This window comes from Corythoichthys intestinalis, chromosome 13, assembly GCF_030265065.1.
Source record: "Corythoichthys intestinalis isolate RoL2023-P3 chromosome 13, ASM3026506v1, whole genome shotgun sequence".
Lineage (NCBI taxonomy): Eukaryota > Metazoa > Chordata > Actinopteri > Syngnathiformes > Syngnathidae > Corythoichthys > Corythoichthys intestinalis.
In genome coordinates, this window is record NC_080407.1 from 6055026 (window position 1) to 6074732 (window position 19707).

Here is a 19707-nt window from a genome sequence, read left to right on the forward strand (position 1 = left end):
AGCACTACGCACAGTCATGGTTCCACTTCCCATCATGCATTTGGGCATGGCTACAGTATCATTTACTGAAAGCTCAACAAATACACTAGATGGCAATATTTAGTCACAATATACAAAGTCACAAGTCTTTCTATCCTTGGATCCCTCTCACAGAAAGAATGTTAATAATGTAAATGCCATCTTGAGGATTTATTGTCATAATAAACAAATACAGTACTTATGTACTGTATGTTGAATGTATATATTCGTCAGAGTTTTATTCATTTTTTTCTTAATGCATTGCCAAAAGGTATATGATCGGGAAAAATTATCGGGAAAGATTGGAATTGAATCGGGAGCAAAAAAAAGCAATCGGATCGGGAAATATCGGGATCGGCAGATACTCAAACTAAAACGATCGGGAGCAAAAAAACATGATCGGAACAACCCGAGTTACCACAAATGAGTTCTAAATGCCAAAGCGAGGCGCACAACGCTCTTCTTCCTAGTTGCAAAAATGTCAATGGAAAAAAAGGAAAGGTGAAAAACAAAGTTGTTTCTGCTTTTTCTGCTGGTAAAGCCAACTCGACGGCCATGCTAGGACATATTGATTCCACTAAATTAAATGAGTTGAAGTCAACAGGCTGGAAGGGGGTTGGGAGGTAAATTTAAGTACCTTGGCAGTCTTTCCCTGACAGAGTTAGGCTTTTAGTGCTGAGCTGGAGACCAGTAATGACGACAACATGGATTTATTGACGCTGCCTTGAGAAGGACGGGCGCAAAGATCCAGTCATTGGTACAAAAGACATGCGTGTGTGTGCTCCCCCTTAAACAGAAGCCATTAAAGTGTCACTTTTACCAAGTCGAAACAATTAAAAATACATTAAGCACAGCTTTTACCGCTGTGCAGGGGTTGTTGAGGTAATTCGATAGCAAATACAGCGCAAAGTTAATATATTTTTTGGACTAAAAGTCTCATTTTTGTCATAGTTCCACTTATCCTGAGGTTTTACGTAAATATGTATGTCATTTTATAAATTCCTTAAAATGTTAGTTAAACAGTTGGCTTGTTGAAAGGAAACCGTACCAGAGCGCATTTAAGCTTGCATTAGTGCTTCAGTGCTAACTGCCGCTGGGTGGTCGCGCACGTGGACTGATGTGGTGGCTTTGGTTTATTGGTGCAGAAGGGCTTCAGTCAACATCATCACGAGGAGGCTGTCCCTCAGGACACATAAGCGCTGCAATAACTGCAAGACAAGGTCCCGATTGTAGCTCGCTCTTCTCCCAACGCCCACTGCCTTGTTTTTGCGGCGTGTGGCGCTCTGGTGATTTGTATGATGTCAGAGGTTGGTTTGTGATGTAATAAAGAATCCAATTCAGGACAAGTATAGCAACAGAGAGCCCAGTAGTGGATGGGAGGAGGCGACAAATAAACACAGGAATGAGAGGAAAGGAAGGGGTGAGACTTTCTCCCTCCCTTCAGTTGAAGACTGAAGCTCGGTCGTTCCACGCCGCCGCAGCAGAAGCAGCAAGCGCGCCCCCCTCCACACGGTATGCATCTTCTTTATCTGCTTCCGCGAGGGGGGTTAAAGCAGCAAACAGGAAATAGTGACTGGAAGGCGCTCTTGAGGAATGTGTTTTTGTACACTTTGAAAAGGGCCAAGAGCTGTGATTGGATGATCTTTGATTGAGGAAGTACAGCATTGTTTTTAGAAGCATATTCCAGGTGGGCTTATTAGAATTACGGTCAATCAAACGCTATGCCGCTTTAGTCAGTGAAAGTATGTGCTGTGGTAGTTAGTAAAAGAATTACATTTCTATTAAAGATACCCAGAGAGACCGGGAGTGAATGATCATTCTTCAACAGCCCTCCCAGTTGAAATGGATTGGATGTCGATCCCCGTCAATGTCAGCCAATGAGCTGATTAAAAAAAGTCCAAACATTGCCCACTCTGTCACCGCTAATCCCCCACCAAGCCATTCGTCGCTCATCTCGTGAGGCCGCCCACTTCATTTAACCTCCCGCGTTTGTCCTCTTCTGAAGACAGACATGTTGAAACGCTATCGTCTAATGAAATGCATGCGTGGGGGAGAGTGTCAGGTTGAAATTGTCCTTCGCACCACCTCCGGTAACTTCTAATAGAAATGCTGATCGAGGATGTTTCTTTTCAGCACAGCTGTAAATTAAGTTGATGTCCTCTTCCATTTTTACCCATCGAGTTAGGTCAATTTTTGTGCTTAGAAGAATTCTCTGAAAAGCTGCAATTATTGCAGCACATGACTTCTTAAAAGAGTCTGAGAATCTGAGGCTGAACCCCTACTTGAGCCAACAGATGTGTTAGGTCTTGATGGAACAAGCTAGTGTGACACCTGCTGTTGTTTTCACACTCAGCAGGGATGTGAATGAACAGGACATAGACTTTGCTAGTCTTTAAATAGGATTTCGTGTCGGGGTCAGAGGTGGGTAGAGTAGCCAAAAATTTGACTCAAGTAAGAGTAGCGCAGTGTTTAATTTGTAAATCATAAGGTGCCGGAACGCAAATTACATATGACAGCACAGGGATGACGAGACGGGCACAGATTCCTTGGTTCCTTTTGATTTTTTTTTTAGACATTGACACCTTTTTAAAACAATATCTCGATTCTTGGCAGAAGCATTTCAATAACCTTTTGTGATACAAAGTATTACGATATATCACCATTTCGATATTTTGTCACACACACCCCTAGTTAAAGGTGTCCGGGCGGCAGACGTGTCTTGAGTGGCGTACCGCAAGCAACACGTCACTTCCGTTCATTAATATTCATGACATTAGCTACTGTTGCTAAGTAGGGACAAGCCACCGTTTGTCCCTAATAGGAAATGAATGGAAATCGTGTACAAAGGAGATGTTTACAAAGCTAAACCTACCAATTCTCTCCGAAACTGATGTGCCTGGTGCCAAATTCACTGGCAAAGATGTGGAAGAACATAAAAATGTTAAGTTAAAGAGATGGCTTGAGTGTCGAAGGCTGAAAAAGACGGGAAAAAATGAGCCGACCTAAGCATAGCCTTAGCTTTTTTATCGACGCGACTGACAATGACATTCTCCTGTTTCAACAAGCTATCCTTTACCATCAGCCCTGTCTTTTTTATATATCCTCTGGTTGTCCTACGTCTCTTACCGTTCTTGGGGGTAATTTAGTTAGGTTTGTGTAGCGATCGCAAATGCAACTCAGTGACAGCCAACGAACACTTTTGATTTTTTCATTGATAACAAATCTTAATTCTATAATTTATATACACTTCCCCCTTACTAAAGTTGTTTTTTTTATATATATTTATAACAGAAATGGTAACAGTGGCAGTCAGATACCATTGTCATTCTTTTCAGGTCATTCATTGTCAGACAGAAGCAGTACGGCACAACGTTACGCTAAAAAAATAAGTTAAAAATAAAAAAATGGCTTACCTCTTTGTTCTCTGAAAGACCATGCCAACCCAACAAAATGTTTACTGCATATGAAATGTGAATGGATTCACCGAGCTGGTGTTAAAGTCCGCGCAAGTTGATTCGGTCTTCACTGTTTTTCCTCCCGAGTTTTTGGTTTCCGGAAACGTATGAAGAAAACATCCTTCATGTGTCGTAATGTCTAGAGTCGTTTCTACAAGTTCCAAAGAAGCAATGTGTGACCGGCATGTTCATTTTTGAAAGATTACCGGCGAAAAGTAGCACAAATTACGTTGTTTCTATGCGAGGGCGGGTCTATAATGTCCCACTTCGGCTTTACTTCCCCTTTACGATGCGACGTCACGGTCTAAAAATAGCATGCGTGCGGTACGCCATTCCGTTCAGTTACGAGCGGCTTTCATAAAGTTCATAAAGGCAAAATCATAGTTTTTGAACATTTATGAATCGTAATCGAATCGTCACGTGTCAAATCGATTTTTTTGGCACTCCCTTAGTTACTACCCACTTCTGGTCGTGGGAATATTTACCGGTGATATTTTGTGTTTTCCAAGTCGTACCCGGTAAATGTTAGTTAACTAATTTTTCAGGCACTAAGTCGCACTTTATTTGTCATCTGTCTGGCCGTGCGACTTATAAAATCAATCCGGACAATATCCCATTCACATATTCGCCCCGTGAAAAATAGCTCTGGACAGGGATGACTCATCTTTTTCAAGCGTTCTCTGTCCCCGCCATCGGCATCTTTCTGCAATATGCTTTATTACATGACCCGCAGTGCACACGTACAATCATAAGCCAGGGAGGTTGTGTGTGTGTGTGTGTGTGTGTGTAAAAGGTTGTGCAAAGTTTTGGGTGAATGTCAAAAGTTGCCCTTCAAAAGGAGGAGAGAAAAAAAGTTATTACTCGCAGTTCTCTAGCCACTGAAAATAAATAGGTCAGAGAGACTGTAAGCTGTGGGTGATGTTTACACATTATGTAACACGGGCTATTTTTTAAATAGTAAGAAAGCCTTTCGTCATCTTCGAAGAATCTTATCAAGAATGCCTTTGAAATAATGCTGATTTTGGGAATTAATTTTCATTTAAATGGAACTAACCATATTGTAAATTGCTTGCCAGCCCAGGTACAGTGGTGCAAATAAGTATTTAGTCAACCAGTGCAAGTTCTCCCACTTGAAAATATTAGAGAGGCCTGTAATTGTCAACATGGGTAAACCTCAACCATGAGAGACTGAATGTAGAAAAAAAAAACAGAAAATCACATTGTTTGATTTTTAAAGAATTTATTTGCAAATCATGGTGGAAAATAAGTATTTGGTCTATCCCAAAAGTTCATCTCAATACTTTGTTCTGTATTAACAGAGGCCAAACATTTTCTGTAACTCTTTACAAGCTTTTCACACACGGTTCCTGGTATTTTGGCCCATTCTTCCATGCAGATCTCCTCTAGGGCAGTGATGTTTTGGAGCTGTCGTTGGGCCACGCGCTTTCAACTCCCTCCACAGATTTTCTATGGGGTTGAGATCTGGGGACTGGCTAGGACACTTTCAACTCCCTCCACAGATTTTCTATGGGGTTGAGATCTGGAGACTGGCTAGGCCACTCTAGGAACTTGAAATGTTTCTTACTAAGCCACTCCTTTGTTGCCCTGACTGTGTGTTTGGGATCGTTGTCATGCTGAAATACCCAGCCACGTCTCATCTTCAATGCCCTTGCTGATGGAAGGAGATTTTCACTCAAAATCTCTCGATACATGGCCCCATTCATTCTTTCCTTTACACAGATCAGTCGTCCAGAAAAACAGCCCCAAAGCATGATGATTCCACCCCCATGCTTCACAGTGGGTATGGTGTTCTTCGGATGCAATTCAGTATTCTTTCTCCTCCAAAGACGAGAACCTGTGTTTCTACCAAAAAGTTCTATTTTGGTTTCATCTGACCATAATACATTCTCCTAGTCCTCTTCTGGATCATCCAAATGTTCTCTAGTGAACCACCGACGGGCCTGGACGTGTACTGGCTTCAGCAGGGGGACACGTCTGGCAGTGCAGGATTTGAGTCCCTGGCGGCGCATTGTGTTCCTGATAGTAGCCTTTGTTACTGTGGTCCCAGATCTCTATAGGTCATTCGCTAGGTCCCCTTGTGTGGTTCTTGGATTATTGCTCACCGTTCTTGTTATCATTTTGACGCCACGGGGTGAGATCTTGCATGGAGCCCCAGATCGAGGGAGATGATCAGTGGTCTCTTATGTCTTCCATTTTCTAATAATTGCTCCCACAGTTGATTTCTTTACACCAAGCGTTTTACCTATTGCAGATTCAGTCTTCCCAGCCAGGTGCAGGTCTACAATTTTGTCTCTGGTGTCGTTCGACAGCTCTTTGGTCTTAGCCATAGTGGAGTGTGACTGATTGAGGTTGTGGACAGGTGTCTTTTTTTATACCGATAATGAGTTAAAACAGGTGTCATTAATACAGGTAACGAGTGGAGCCTCGTTAGACCTCGTTAGAAGAAGTTAGACCTCTTTGACAGCCAGAAATCTTGCTTGTTTGTAGGTGACCAAATACTTATTTTTCACTCTAATTTGGAAATAAATTCTTTAAAAATCAAACAATGTGATTTTCTGTTTTTTTTCCACATTCTGTCTCTCATGGTTGAAGTTTACCCATGTTGACAATTACAGGCCTCTCTAATCTTTTCAAGTAGGACAACTTGCACAATTGGTGGTTGACTAAATACTTATTTGACCCACTGCATGTGTCGTAATTACAGATGATGTAATGCGGTAGTTAGTAAAATCAGATCATTTATACAGCAATTGATTCCGAAAAGTTCTCGCGACGCTCATCGAGAGTTCCCGTAATCCTTTCGGCCTTATTGTTCTCTAAGCACCTCTTAGGTCCGCTTGATCCTCTCAGCGAGTGGCTCTAAATGCTTTGGTCCAATCACGGCCTCGCGACTAGGTCCATATCCAATCAGTGGAATCGTTGGCTTTGTCTTTCAGCGCGCTGATCTGCTTCTGCTTGTGTTTTGTCTGACTGAGGATTTGAGAAACATAAACATTTTTGTAACGATGTTTGAGGTGAAACTTGGTCAAAAGTCTTCACAACTTTGTAATTATGTATTTTCCAAAAATCTGCCATTTAAACAGCAGCGTGTATAACCATTAACCGTATGGCATCCATAATAATTCAAGCCTCACCATCATTTAGTCCTCATATTCTCATTTCACGGTCCATCGCTATGTCAAATTTTCTGTCCTCTGTTTCTATTTTAGTTGAACTAATGTCCGTTTTTTTTTTTTCGTTTGTTTTGTTCTGTGTGTCTTTTTGGTTGCAATTGTTGGCTGCGGCTTCCCCGGCCGTCGATGACCGCTGCGCACAAAACGCCGACGACGCGCGCTGGATCCCCTCCCGCTTTTCTTATCTTACTTTCTTCCATCTCTTTCATGTGCTCCATGCTTTTCTTCCTCCTGTCCCGCTTGTACATTTTTTTCACACCTGCCAGCACCCTGCAGAGTTGAGAGAACTTCATGCCACCTCTGGTAAGCCACTGACATTTTTTTATCGGAAGGTGTTTTCCGAAATTTCCAGGTTCGCGGTGAATCAGTAACAGGCACACTTTTGCTCAATAGACGATATTTATTGATTAGAAAATGCAGAATAAATGAGATTTATTGATTACAATCCCACAAAAGCAAGCAAATAGATATCAAAAACAAGCAAACAAATGGTAACGTGATGCTCGATTTGAGTTTGTCAATCTCAGAATCCCCGCGTTACGTTACAGCACAACTAGTTGTCCCTAGAAATGAAAATCGTTTACCGTGACAAACGAGTGGGAAGCCAACAACACTCCAGTAAAGAGTCTAAAGGACAAGATCTGGCAATCCGTACTTCATCCACCAGCGGATTTCACTGGTCACCCGGAAATGTTCGGTTTTTGTAGGGACGCACCCCTCGGAGGCGGAGAGGCCAACTTCCAATCACAAACATTTAAGCTACTTTTGGTTCAGCCCCCTTGAAAAAGGGCTTTTCACATGGGACAAATGAGCTGTGCTGCAACAGATGCCAACAAATGGTAAATATTATGGGTGCAAAACAAGTTAACTCTATGGGACCCAGGCGTGTAACTATGGGACCCAGGCGTGTAGTAAAACAATACTATGGTGCAAAACAAGTTATCTCGTAAGATTCTCAAGCGCGTCACCTAACTATGGGAACAAGGTGAAAAACAATACAAGTTGTTACAATCTATGTCACAGAAGCAATCATACATCACAAAAGCATAAGGTAATATTTTCCCACATCAGAAGGGACAAGGGCGATCACGGAAAGGAACGTGGCGTGGGAAGTGGGGTGCTGCAGCACCCCCTGGTGTTGTGGAGGAAAAAAAACTTGTGGTAGATTTTATTTTTGTCGTTGTTAAAAAAAATCGAACACTCCCTTTGTAATAGCCTAATACTAGTACTTAAAGTTCCTATGACACCAAAAAGCATTACTGACTGAGGATATTGGTCAAAACAAGCCCTACTACTGTGGGAACATTGGACTTACGAGGAAGTGAGTAAACATTGTATTTTGTATTATGTCAAATACTGGGATCATGCCACACGTTTTAATACCGAGGTGGCTTGCATTATGTGGCTGATTGTCTACCGAGAATGCCACTCGGCCGACGACTGGCGGCTTGTCTCACCCCCCCTCTATACTTGGCTTATTGCCCTCTTCGAGTGCCGGGTGTTCTGTCAAATTTTCAACCCAATCAGAAATTGCAACTTTGTGTTGAAAATGGCCGCGAACACAGCGATTACAAAATAAACACGACAAACTTTCTTTAAATAAAGGACTATTTACTTACCTTTGATCATGGACGGACATGTAGAAAAGTTCTCCGACGACACATCCTGCCATGTTAGCTGCACAACAACTGCACGCCGCTCTCTCACAGTTTACGTATTCGCCGTGTAGTAAAGCATTATTTTAAGCCATTTTCGTGTTGACCTTGTGGAAGCTCAGCGCTACTCCGACGTCGGCCAGTTTGTCTGGCGGTCATTGTCCAGCTGCTTCCCCTCAAACGAGCCCTCTGCCCGCAGCAGAGGTTTGGATTAGCATGTCGGCTAGCTGGCTCTTGGTTTGTTTACATTCTCCGAAGCTGGGGCAGGGAAATGACAAAAGCCAGACTAACTACGGTGGCATAAAATATCATTCGGGAGGTGCGGCAGTAAAGGTGATGTTGACAGTTTTGACCATTATGAAGTAATTTTGCAATGTCGTAAATGCACTTTTAATATTTCATATTTAACATTTAGCACAAGACTTGTTAGTCATGACCATACCATCTTTAGCAATTGAGGAAAAAACACTTGGATAAAAAGAATATCCCGTAAAAATATTGGAGTAGAGAGATTGAAACAATGACATTTTGCGGCTCTCTTCGCATTTTCCTCGTTCTTAATAATTCCCCCTCAATGGGTTGAATAGTAAATCAAATGAAACAATGACCCTGTCGACGTCATCCTCCTGTTGGGGACGCTAGAGCCGTACAACGGTAGGCGTGGCTAAACGGCGGATTAAAAGCCATAATTTCTCGTCATCTGTGCTTTGCCAAATTGTTGTATATAGTCGAAGCGTCTCAAAATATGATTCTAGTTCACATAATAATGCTATTTAAGACTTTTTATCCTGTCGTATGCACTTTAAACTATCCAGCATGCGTGTGTACTGCCTTTGTGTGCGCCTTGTAGGGAGAAAAAGTACTACCATGACAAAATTGGACCGAAATGGCTGTTTTTGGATGGGGAAAACAATAAGATCCTCAGCACCCCATGCTATGAGTGACTTCCAGCGCCCCTGTTCATATCTCTTGTGAAATTACTCCAATTGTCATAGCAGATGCCCGCGTTCACCACCACGTGTTTGTCTGTTTCTCCGCAGCGGCATCCTTAGTCTCTGGTGATGACGCTGTCACTTTGACACCAGGCAGAATGAACCAGCGCCAGGTGAAGGAACGGGACAAGGACAGGGACAAGGAGGCGGGCCTCCAAACGCCAAGCCGCGAACACATCGCCGCCTCTCCTTCTTCGCTCAGCCCGGGCGTCAGCTACAGCCACGGTAGGTTTACATCTTCAAACACATTATTACTTTGTGAATCCCGGTTTATACAACACTTTCTAGTGTTTCCCATTTTGATTTCGTTATCACTTACTTGAATCTAAAATAAGTCATATTTGTTCTGCAAAATGAAATCCAAACAAGTTATGCTTGTGCTTTATGAGGTGTTTAATCTGAAACAGACCTCATTTTGGCACCCAGCTGCTAAGGTCATGCACTTCCTCTTTTTATTTATATATATATTTATATATATATATATATATATACTTTTTTTTTTTACCTCGTCCAGACACCAAATACAGAAGCAATGACTCATCAACTGTTGCAGAACGCTGCATGTAACCTTACCTTATAAGGTGCCGTCTTTAATCATCTTATCAAAGTAAATGTATGGCACTTTTCAGTAGAGGTACCGCCCCTGCACTGCAAAAGCAAAAACACCTCCTTAAAACTAGTTTAATTCCCTGGTTTTTAGTGAAAATCTACCATAAATAAGTGAAATTATCTGCCAGTGCTTCAAGTAAATTTTACTCATGTAGATTTCTTGAAATAAGAAAAATAGCTAGCTGAAACTCATTTTAACAGACTTATTTTAAGCAATAAAAAATCTATTTAATCTTAAAAAAGCTTTGAAATGTTCTTAATTCATGAACATATATTGTTTAAAACATTATTTGACAGCAAAGCCTTCTTGATTTTGGTGAAAAATGACCAATTTTCAGATGTATGGGCTTAATAACAACAAATAGTCATTTTCACTTAAACTAAGTGGAATAATCTGACGCATTAATTGTTAACTAGTCTTTAACACTCAAAACAAGATGGAAAAATATTTTTACTAGATTTAAGAAAAATATCTGATTAAGACGTTATAAATTTGCAGTGTGCATAAAACAAAGCAAAAAAGACATTTGTTCGTGACATTGTTGTATTTGTGCGCCCTCTTGTGGATCATAGATGTTAGTGTCTGTGTTTCATTGACAAATGGCACTTGACATCGGATCTAGCAGTTTACAGATGACATGGAAGGAATTTTTGTATTTTATTTGTATTTTTATGAAGATGTGTGTTGGTAGATTTAAAACTAAATCACTCTTTTAGCCTAAAATATACAGTGTTAAAATAAATTAAGTATGCCATTAAAAACTCCTTTATACTTTAAACAAATAAAAACAATGTAAAAAGGAAAAATGCATTTACACTGGCAGTATGTTGTGCAATCAATATATGGATACTGATGAATAGTATTTTTTATTGTGTACCAGAGCCCCTTTCATATTTTTAACATTTGTTACATTTAAAATAATCTCTTTCTGAGCAGGTTTAGAGTAGATTTCCTACAAGTTTTACCTCAGTGCAACATTAATAATAGCACATAAATGACGGCATGATTACATGATTGCAGAGTGGAATTGTCATCCCGAGACACATGGTGGAACAAGTACATTGTCCACTTGTGAACATTTCTCCCTAGTGTCTGGGCCAGACTGTGGCGAGTGGGTGTACGAAATTCAAAGTCCAGATGTCCTGAAATAATGATTCCGGCCGTGTAAAGGGTTGGAATGAATGTGTTTGTACATTTCCAAACTGAAGAATAGTCAGAAAGTGTGGAAGTAAACTGCAATAGCGACGGCGAGATCAGCTGGGGTCAACGCGGATTTAAATTCAGCTTGTGGGGATTACGGCCTGTTAACGGAGTGGTAGTTATCCTCGCCTTCGTCCAATCTGCTCGCTGCGTTGCTTCTTTTACCTATGATTGCATCCAATGAGCAGTCCCGAGGGCGACCGGGTGACGAGAGAAGCTAGTAGTGGAAATCAATTTAACGCTATGATGGAGTGGATTTCGGCCGCTGGGGTTTGGCTCTGCTTGGATGGCCGCAGGCTTGCCTGGGCTGACGCCGTGTGGATCTAAAGTAAGCCAATTTGGATGTTATTCCACCTGGAATGAAAGCCGGGTGCTTTTTTATCCTCGCCTTTGTCTTGTTTTGTTGGGTTTGTTGAATGGGGGAGATGCACTCTGTTTAATTAATCATCCCACGCTTCCAATTCCTTGCGAGATAGTGGACTGTGGCTGGGGCTGGGATGACAGTGTTGAAAAAGCTTCTTTGTTCCAACGCTAATCCTGGGTTTACAGGGGCGACTTGCAGCCTTTTGCCTTGAACATGTTTACCTGCACGTGACCTTGGTTGTACCTATCTGTATTGTTAGCGAAGAAGCATGGTGTCATTGGTTTATAATCCACTTGTGGCCATGTCACTGAGAGGTCATTTTTGAGCACTGAGGTGGCTTCATTTTCCTATAAATAAGTGGTTCTCAAGCGTAACGTAATACAGTACGGTAAGTACAGTGCTGGCCAAAAGTATTGGCACCCCTGCAATTCTGTCAGATAATGCTCAATTTCTCCCAGAAAATGATTGCAATTACAAATGCTTTGGTAGTAATAGCTTCATTTATTTTGCTTGCAATGAAAAATCACAAAAGAGAATGGGGAAAAAAATTAAATCATTACCATTTTACACAAAACTCCAAATATTGGCCGGACAAAAGTATTGACACTCTCAGCCTAATACTTGGTAGCACAACCTTTAGACAAAATAACTGCAAACAACCGCTTGCGGCATCCATCAATGAAATTCTTACAATGCTCTGCTGGAATTTTAGACCATTCGTCTTTGGCCAACTGGTCCAGGTCTCAGGATATTTGAAGGATGCCTTCTCCAAACTGTCATTTGAAGATCTCTCCACATGTGTTCTATGGGATTCAGATCTGGACTCATTGCTGGCCACTTTACAAGTCTCCAGTGCTTTCTCTCAAACAATTTTCTAGTGATTTTTCAAGTGTGTTTTGGGTTATTGTCCTGCTGGAAGACCCATGACCTCTGAGGGAAACCCAGCTTTCTCACACTGGGCCCTACATTATGCTGCAAAATTTGTTGGTAGTCTAAGTACAGACTTCATAATGCGGCCAAGCAGTCCAGTACCAGATGCAGCAAAGCAACCACAAAAGATCAGGGAACCTCCGCCATGTTTGACTATTTTCTTTTCTTTGAAGGCCTTGTTTTTTTCTTGTAAACTCTATGTGGATGCCTTTTCTCAAAAAGTTCTACTTTTGTCTCATCTGAACAGAGAACATTCTTCAAAAACCTTTTTGGGTTTCTCAGGTAAATTTTGGCAAACTCCAGGCTTTTTTATGTCTCTGGGTCAGAAGTGGGGTTTTCCTGGGTATCGTACCATAGAGTCCCTTTTCAATCAGACGCCGACGGATAGTACGAGTTGACACTGTTGTACCCTCGGACTGCGGGACAGCTTGAACTTGTTTGTATGTTAGTCGAGGTTCTTTATCCACCATTCGCACAATTTTTCGTTTCCGTCCACATCTAGAGAGGTTAGCCACAGTGCCGTGGGCTTTACACTTATTGATGACACTTCGCACAGTAGACACAGGAGCATTCAGGTCTTTGGAAATGGACTTGCAGCCTTGAGATTGCCCATGCTTCCTCATAACTTTGCTTCTCAAGTCCTCAGACAATTCTTTGGTCTTCTTTTCTCCATGCTCACGTGGTACACACAAGGACACAGGACAGAGGTTGAGTCAACTTTAATCCATTTTAACTGGCTGCAAGTGTGATTTAGTTATCGCCACGACCTGTTGTGTGCCGCAGGTCAGTAACAATTGCTTTTAATTGCAAAAATTTAAAAGCATCACAGGATTTTTCTAAGGGTGCCAATACTTTTGTCCGGCCCATTTTTGGAGTTTTGTGTAAAATGATCATGATTTCCCCCCCCCCCCCCCCCCCCCATTTTCGTTTGTGTTTTTTCATTGCAACCAAAATAAATGAAGATACTACTACCAAGCCGAGAAATTGATCATTATCTGACAGCATTGCATGCGTGCCAATACTTTTGGCCAGCACTGTAGGCCAAAGTGAGATCTTCATCTTTAATATTACTGGATGCCAAAAAAGTATTGAAATGAAAAGTTCAGTCGGAAATGTGATGTTAACTGTGAACTGCAAATGTTTTGTGCTGTACTTACCCGTAATTTTTTGAGTATAAGGCACACCTGACTGTAAGCCGCCACCCACCAAATTTGACACGAGAAAACAGCATTTGTGCATAGATAAGCCGCACCGGACTATAAGCCGCAGCTGTCCTCACTGTATTATGGGATATTTACACTAAAAGATAGTAAACGGTAAAACTTGATTTGACAGCGGCGTCATAAGACTGTTAGTGGACCGTCATAATTATGACACTGTCATGAGTATTATTGAATATCTCACTTTTGAATGGATGTAAAAGATCCGAGCTGGACAAAAAGGAGTTGGTGACAAAATTTGATGGATCACATTAGCATTCATTAACGCCCATGACAGTGTCATGCAGTGTTGTTTTTGGCAGCCCTTTTAATTTTTGTCTTAGTCTTTTGGACAATAATACTTATTAGTCTTTGTCATATTTTAGTCATTTCAAAATGTGTTTGTCTTCGTCTAGTTTTTGTTGACGAAAAGTCAGACTGATTTCGTCTAGTTTTAGGCGATGTATACTCAGCGTTTTTGCCTGTAAAATTAAAAAATGAATAAATAAAGGTTTCCGACTATTTCGAATGAACATTGAAAGACGAGCACATATTTTAGCTTGTACTAGCATCAACAAATATATCACAAACTTGGTGAAAATACACACTCAGCAGGAAAACACTATTTTCAATTAATTCTACCCACTTGACGCCACGAACTGTATGTAAAAAAAAAAAAAAAAAAAAAAGTTGTCCGAGAGTTTAAGAGGATGCTCGAACGGGAATGCTATGCTAACGCTATGAGTTACATTTAGTGTGTGATCATCACTCAGCAGGGACCTTGAAAGGATAAAGCAACATTGCATATTCTCTCTTGACAAGATAAGAAAACAAATCTTACCATGTGTGTTTCATAACAAGCAATGGGGAGGCTGGAGATTACACTGGTGTGTTGCGGGGTCGCAGCACGTCACATGAGTGACACAACCAGACAATGTTACGATGCAGGCTAACTACACATAAAAATGTCACACATTGTGAACATGTGACGAAAATAGTGGCGCATTTTCGTTTCGTTTTGGTCTCTTCAGACAAAAACTGGCATTCGTTTCGTTATATTTTAGTCTCCGAAGACACGTTTGTAGCTCGTTATCATCTAGTCATTATCATGAAAATATTTTTCATCGACGAAATATTTTTGTAATAGTCGTTGACGAAAACAACAGTGGTGTCATGTCATAATTTTTTCTTTGTTGTTGTTGGGTTTTTTTTGCTTGTTTTTTAAAACCTGTCCTGTTCAGCTGTTTGACACGGAGAATGGAAGTCTAAGTGTCCGGTTGGTCTGAACAGTTTGTATGACATACTCATTGTGATCATTCAACATACCTCGTATATTATGACAAAGCCACGAACATGAAGGGGTTATGGGTGAACAGAAGAAAATAAAATAAACACAAGAAAAGAAAAAAAAGAAACACAAACAACAACAAGAAATACACTGAACACCTACACTAACTATGAATATATTGGTGCTATCGTCACTAGATGTATTTCCGGTTGACACCATGTGGGAGGCCTGTTGACCAGGGAAAGAAAGGTGTGGGGGGAGTCTATAAGATAAGTGATTGGGAGCGCTGGAGTGTACACAAATCAGCTCTGTGATCTAGAAACCAGTAATCGTGTGAATCCCTTGTGAGTGTAAGCCCGTCGGCAGCCGACCCTACGCCTCATGTTCTGTGCTAATTATTTCTTCAGTTACTGTTCTAGTTGTTTCATTCATTGCTAGTTATGGAATTAGGTAACACTTTATTTGACAGTGATGCATAAGACTGTCATAAGACCATTATAATTATGACATGACACTGGCACGAGCATTAATGAATGCTTATAACAGATGTCATTTAGTGTCATCTGGCAAATTATCTCACTTTTGAATGGATGTAAAAGATTTGAGCTGGACATAAATGGAGTTAGTGACATAATTTGCCAGATGACACTGAATGACACCTGTCATAAGCATTTAGTAGTGTCATGTCATAATTATGATGGTATTATGACAGGCTTATGACACCGCCGTAAAATCAAATGTTACCTGTTAATCCAGATAAATCAACAAAAAGCCACAATGGACCATAAACTACGGGATTCAAAATGAGCGGGAAAAAGTTTTGGCTTGTAGTCGAAAAATTATGGTACTTAAACACAGTTGGACGGCATTAGCACATGGGAAAAAATCATAATCAAATCATAAGATTTGAGAATTTTAGAAACCTCTACGTTAATACATAGTGTAAATTATGTGGTTGCTGTGTGAATATCAGCATTTTGATTTTAATCTTTCATTATGATACATTGACGTCATGATGGGTTATGTTATGTTGGATGATTCCATTTTTTCCTCATTTATTTGGTTACTTGTAACATATAGATGGGCAAGTTAGATGAATAGTAGTCCTCCAAATAATGAAAATCAGATGGGTGTCTACTCCCCCCCAACTTGGATGCGGCTCTCCTCCCCATCCAGAGGGGAGTGAGTAGGAGGGGCTGCGAGATACTTCCGGAGTGCTGCGTGTCTCGTCGCTCAGAGTCAAGTGAGGGAGAGCGAAAGAGAGAGAGCGAGGGGGAGCAGTCAGCTGAGGGAAGCGTCGAGGAATTACCGCACTCCACTCTGAGCTGTCTCCTCTCTTGTTTTGGTTCATTGGCTTGGCTCGCCGTAGGACCGTGGGACTCCCCCTTTCACCCTCCTCCCTCTGGGTTTCTTAACCACCTTTTACCTTCACGCCCCACCCGTCCGACCCTCCCTCCCTCCTCCCCCCGCTCGCCGAGGGATCGCCCGTCGGCCCCCATGATGAAGGAGGAGGGCCTGCTGGGGCGTCGCCGTTTCTCCACGTGCGGCGGCACGGCCTCGCTGCGACCCCCTCACCCGGACGGACGCAAACTCATCCGCAATGCCTCCTTCGGGGGTTATAACGAGCTGTCGCCCATTTCGCTGTCAGGTGGGTGGCGGAAAGGAAAGTAGGGTTAGTGCATCCTTCAGTTGATCCTTGTGATTGACACGTGTTTGTATTATTTGAGTGGTGGTGAGTCATTAGAAAAAGTGTGATTTGTGTCTAGTAGTTCCTGTTTGCTCAATTTCTTTCCAGGATTATATATCAAAACACTGTCATCATTGCAGTGCAATGAATTAAAGTTTGCTGCCTCTAAATATGTTGTGCAATTGTGACCCAAATCCAAATATTGCTGCAATATATCCATTTCTAACTCATGAAGCTGCATTTTATGTTGACTTTGGTTATCATTTGTTACTTTTGTGTGATAGACATCACCGTCATTGGTAGGGAATGAGTTCAAAACCCAACGTCTATTAGTCTTTGAACCTGGTATTTGTGAGGGAAATGGGAGTTGGCCCTGTGTTGAGCTGATAAATATTTACTACTTCTCAAATAAACTAATATGTTGAACATATACAGTGCCCTCCATATTTATTGGCACCCCTGGTTAAGATGTGTTTTTTAGCTTCTAATATATATTTTTTTAATTCAAATAATATGGGACCTTAATGGAAAAAAAGAGAAATATCCAACCTTCAATACGAGTGCATTTATTCAGTGGGGAAAAAAATCCCACATAAAGAAATAATTATTTGACATCAAATAATGTGTGTCACAATTATCAGCACCCCAGTGTTAATACTTTGTACAACCCCCTTTTGCCAACAAAACAAGGTCTAAGGTTTAAAATGTCCTGGTATTTCAAAGCATTCATGATGCCATGCACCCTCACAAGGTTCCCAGGGCCTATTGAAGCGAAACAGCCCCACAGCATCACTGACCCACCCCCATACTTCACAGTGGGTATGAGGTGCTTTTCAGCATGCGCATCTTTCGTGGCGTGCCAGACCCAGTTAGAGTGTTTGGTTCCAAAAAGCTCAATCTTGGTCTCATCTGACCAAAGCACACGGTCCCAGGCTTCAACGACCCGAAAGCTGAAGATGGGTCATCACTGGGTCTTTCAGCAAGACAATGACCCTAAACATATGGCCAAATCTACACAGAAATGATTCACCAGACACAAAATCAAGCTCCTCCCATGGCCATCTCAGTCCCCAGACCTTGTTTTGTTGGCAAAAGGGGGTTGTAAAAAGTATTAACACTGGGGTGCTGATAATTGTGACACACATTATTTGATGTCAAATAATTATTTCTTTATGTGGGATTTTTTTCCCCACTGAATAAATCCACTTGTATTGAAGGTTGGATTTTTCTCTTTTTTTCCAATATGGTCCCATATTATTTGAATTTTTAAAAAAATTAGAAGCTAAAAAACACATCTTAACCAGTTGTGTCAATAATTATGGAGGGCATTGTAAATGTTTTGTTTGTTTTTATGACCTCAACAGGGTAGCCCACTTTGTGTGAATGGAAGTTGATGCGTATTCCCATAGACAACACCACTGCAGGTCCAACTGGATGATGAACAAAGCCTCCTGTCCCCTGTAGTCCAAATTTGGGACTGGTTGTCAGACTGTGTCCTTTATCTGCTGGCAGCTGTTGATAGGACGTGCAGTATCTGCGGAGGGCTATGTATAGAAAGACATAAATGATTTTGAAGTCAGGTTTGATCAGTTGAGTGGCTTTCTTCGATGATGCCATTTCTTTTCAATTCCTGTCTTTGACCCTTTCATCACCAGCGTATCCTCCAGCCGTATACATTCTTTGAGCCAGTAGATATCTGAGTCATTGTTTGTCCCCAGCCAGAGCTCCATCTTCTCATTTTGGATCGCTAACAGGCTTTTTTTACAAGACAAACCAGAGACAGCTGGTGCAGCAGAGTCGCTCTTATTGCTTTGTTGTATTTTGTTTTTCTGTCTGTGTGAATGTTTTGTTGAGGGATTTCAATTTCTGGGTACTTACTTGAGATACATTTGTATGTCTTTTGACATACAGCATCAGAATATGAAATGACCTACATTAATCATTTCATGCTAGCTGGTTTTATTTCAGGATTTAATAAGCCAAGTAGTTTTCAAATCCCTTCTTTCTGATTGCCGTCATTTCATTTTTTTTTTTTTATCTTGAAACTAAAATTGAGCGGATGACGTGTCTCTTCCGTTCGTAATTAATTTATTTGCTGTTATATTTTTGTACACTGAATGATTTACACGCTGTAAGTCAAAATCTGCCTCCTATTTTGTGCATACTAAACATTGGATGCCACCCACAGACATGAGTTTGTTCCCATTTTCCCTTGGTGGAGCTGCGTTTTTTTTTTTTTTTTTTTTTTTGAAGACATCTGCCAAAATACTAACGAGGCAGTTGGCAAAAATCCCCACACAAGCCAAATTGCTGTCAATCTGCTCCCTAAAACCTGTTGCCGTCCTCATTGCATTGTCATTTTTTAACAATAGTCCGAAATCTGTAAGCTGTAAATCCTAAAACGACATATTCAAGTCTTTTAAAATATTAAAAGGTTTTGGGTTTATAGAAATGCAACGTTTTTAAGGATCACGGACACTGTGTAGATGAGACTGTGACCTGATTTAAACCCCTCCGTGTCGCCATTATCTCCTTGAAAAAGGACAAAAACAAGTTGTAAACAAAGAAACGCCAGTGCGAAGCTTTTGATTGCAAAATGATACATTCGATGCATGCTGCAGTAATCAAAGTTGAAAATAACTTGCACTCTTATGCCCTGGTGTGTCTATTAAAATATGGAGGAAGAGGATGCTGAGTCATGCCATCTATAAGTGCTTGAATTGCCCTTGACTTGTTTACAGCGAAATGTTGGCAAGGCGATGTGAGTCAAGTGGGTACAGATGGTCTGACGAGTCCACTTGTGTACTTAGTTTGTGTGAAAACAACATTGGATTTGTATAACTCTTGACGAGTTATCAATCACTAAAAAGTACATTTAACATGATTGCAAGACACAGGACCATTGTTCAATGAACGTGAACATAGCAAAAATCACATACAGCGCCCTCCATAATTATTGGATTTATAATAATGTGTTTTTTAGCTTCTAATATATTTTTTTTCTAAACAATATGGGACCTTAATGGAAAAAAAGAGAAAAATCCAACCTTCAATACAAGTGCATTCATTCAGTGGGGAAAAAATCCCACATAAAGAAAAAATTATTTGACATCAA

At 41.0% G+C, this 19707-nt stretch overlaps 1 protein-coding gene across 13 annotated transcripts in view; it reads left to right on the plus strand.

Annotated features, from left to right (window-relative positions):
• Positions 1 to 19707, plus strand: part of osbpl8 (oxysterol binding protein-like 8) — a 78511-nt gene that overhangs the window by 18083 nt on the left and 40721 nt on the right. For 7 of the 13 annotated variants that reach the window (XM_057854926.1, XM_057854924.1, XM_057854925.1 and 4 more), the window contains exons 4-5: positions 6934 to 6970; positions 9363 to 9539. In XM_057854926.1, the coding sequence (XP_057710909.1) occupies positions 6934 to 6970; positions 9363 to 9539 (214 nt within the window). Of the gene's footprint in view, positions 1 to 1354; positions 1531 to 6933; positions 6971 to 9362; positions 9540 to 11146; positions 11453 to 15809; positions 16554 to 19707 lie in introns of those variants that run through there. The other 6 variants (XM_057854932.1, XM_057854930.1, XM_057854933.1 and 3 more) reach the window with 6 other exon arrangements.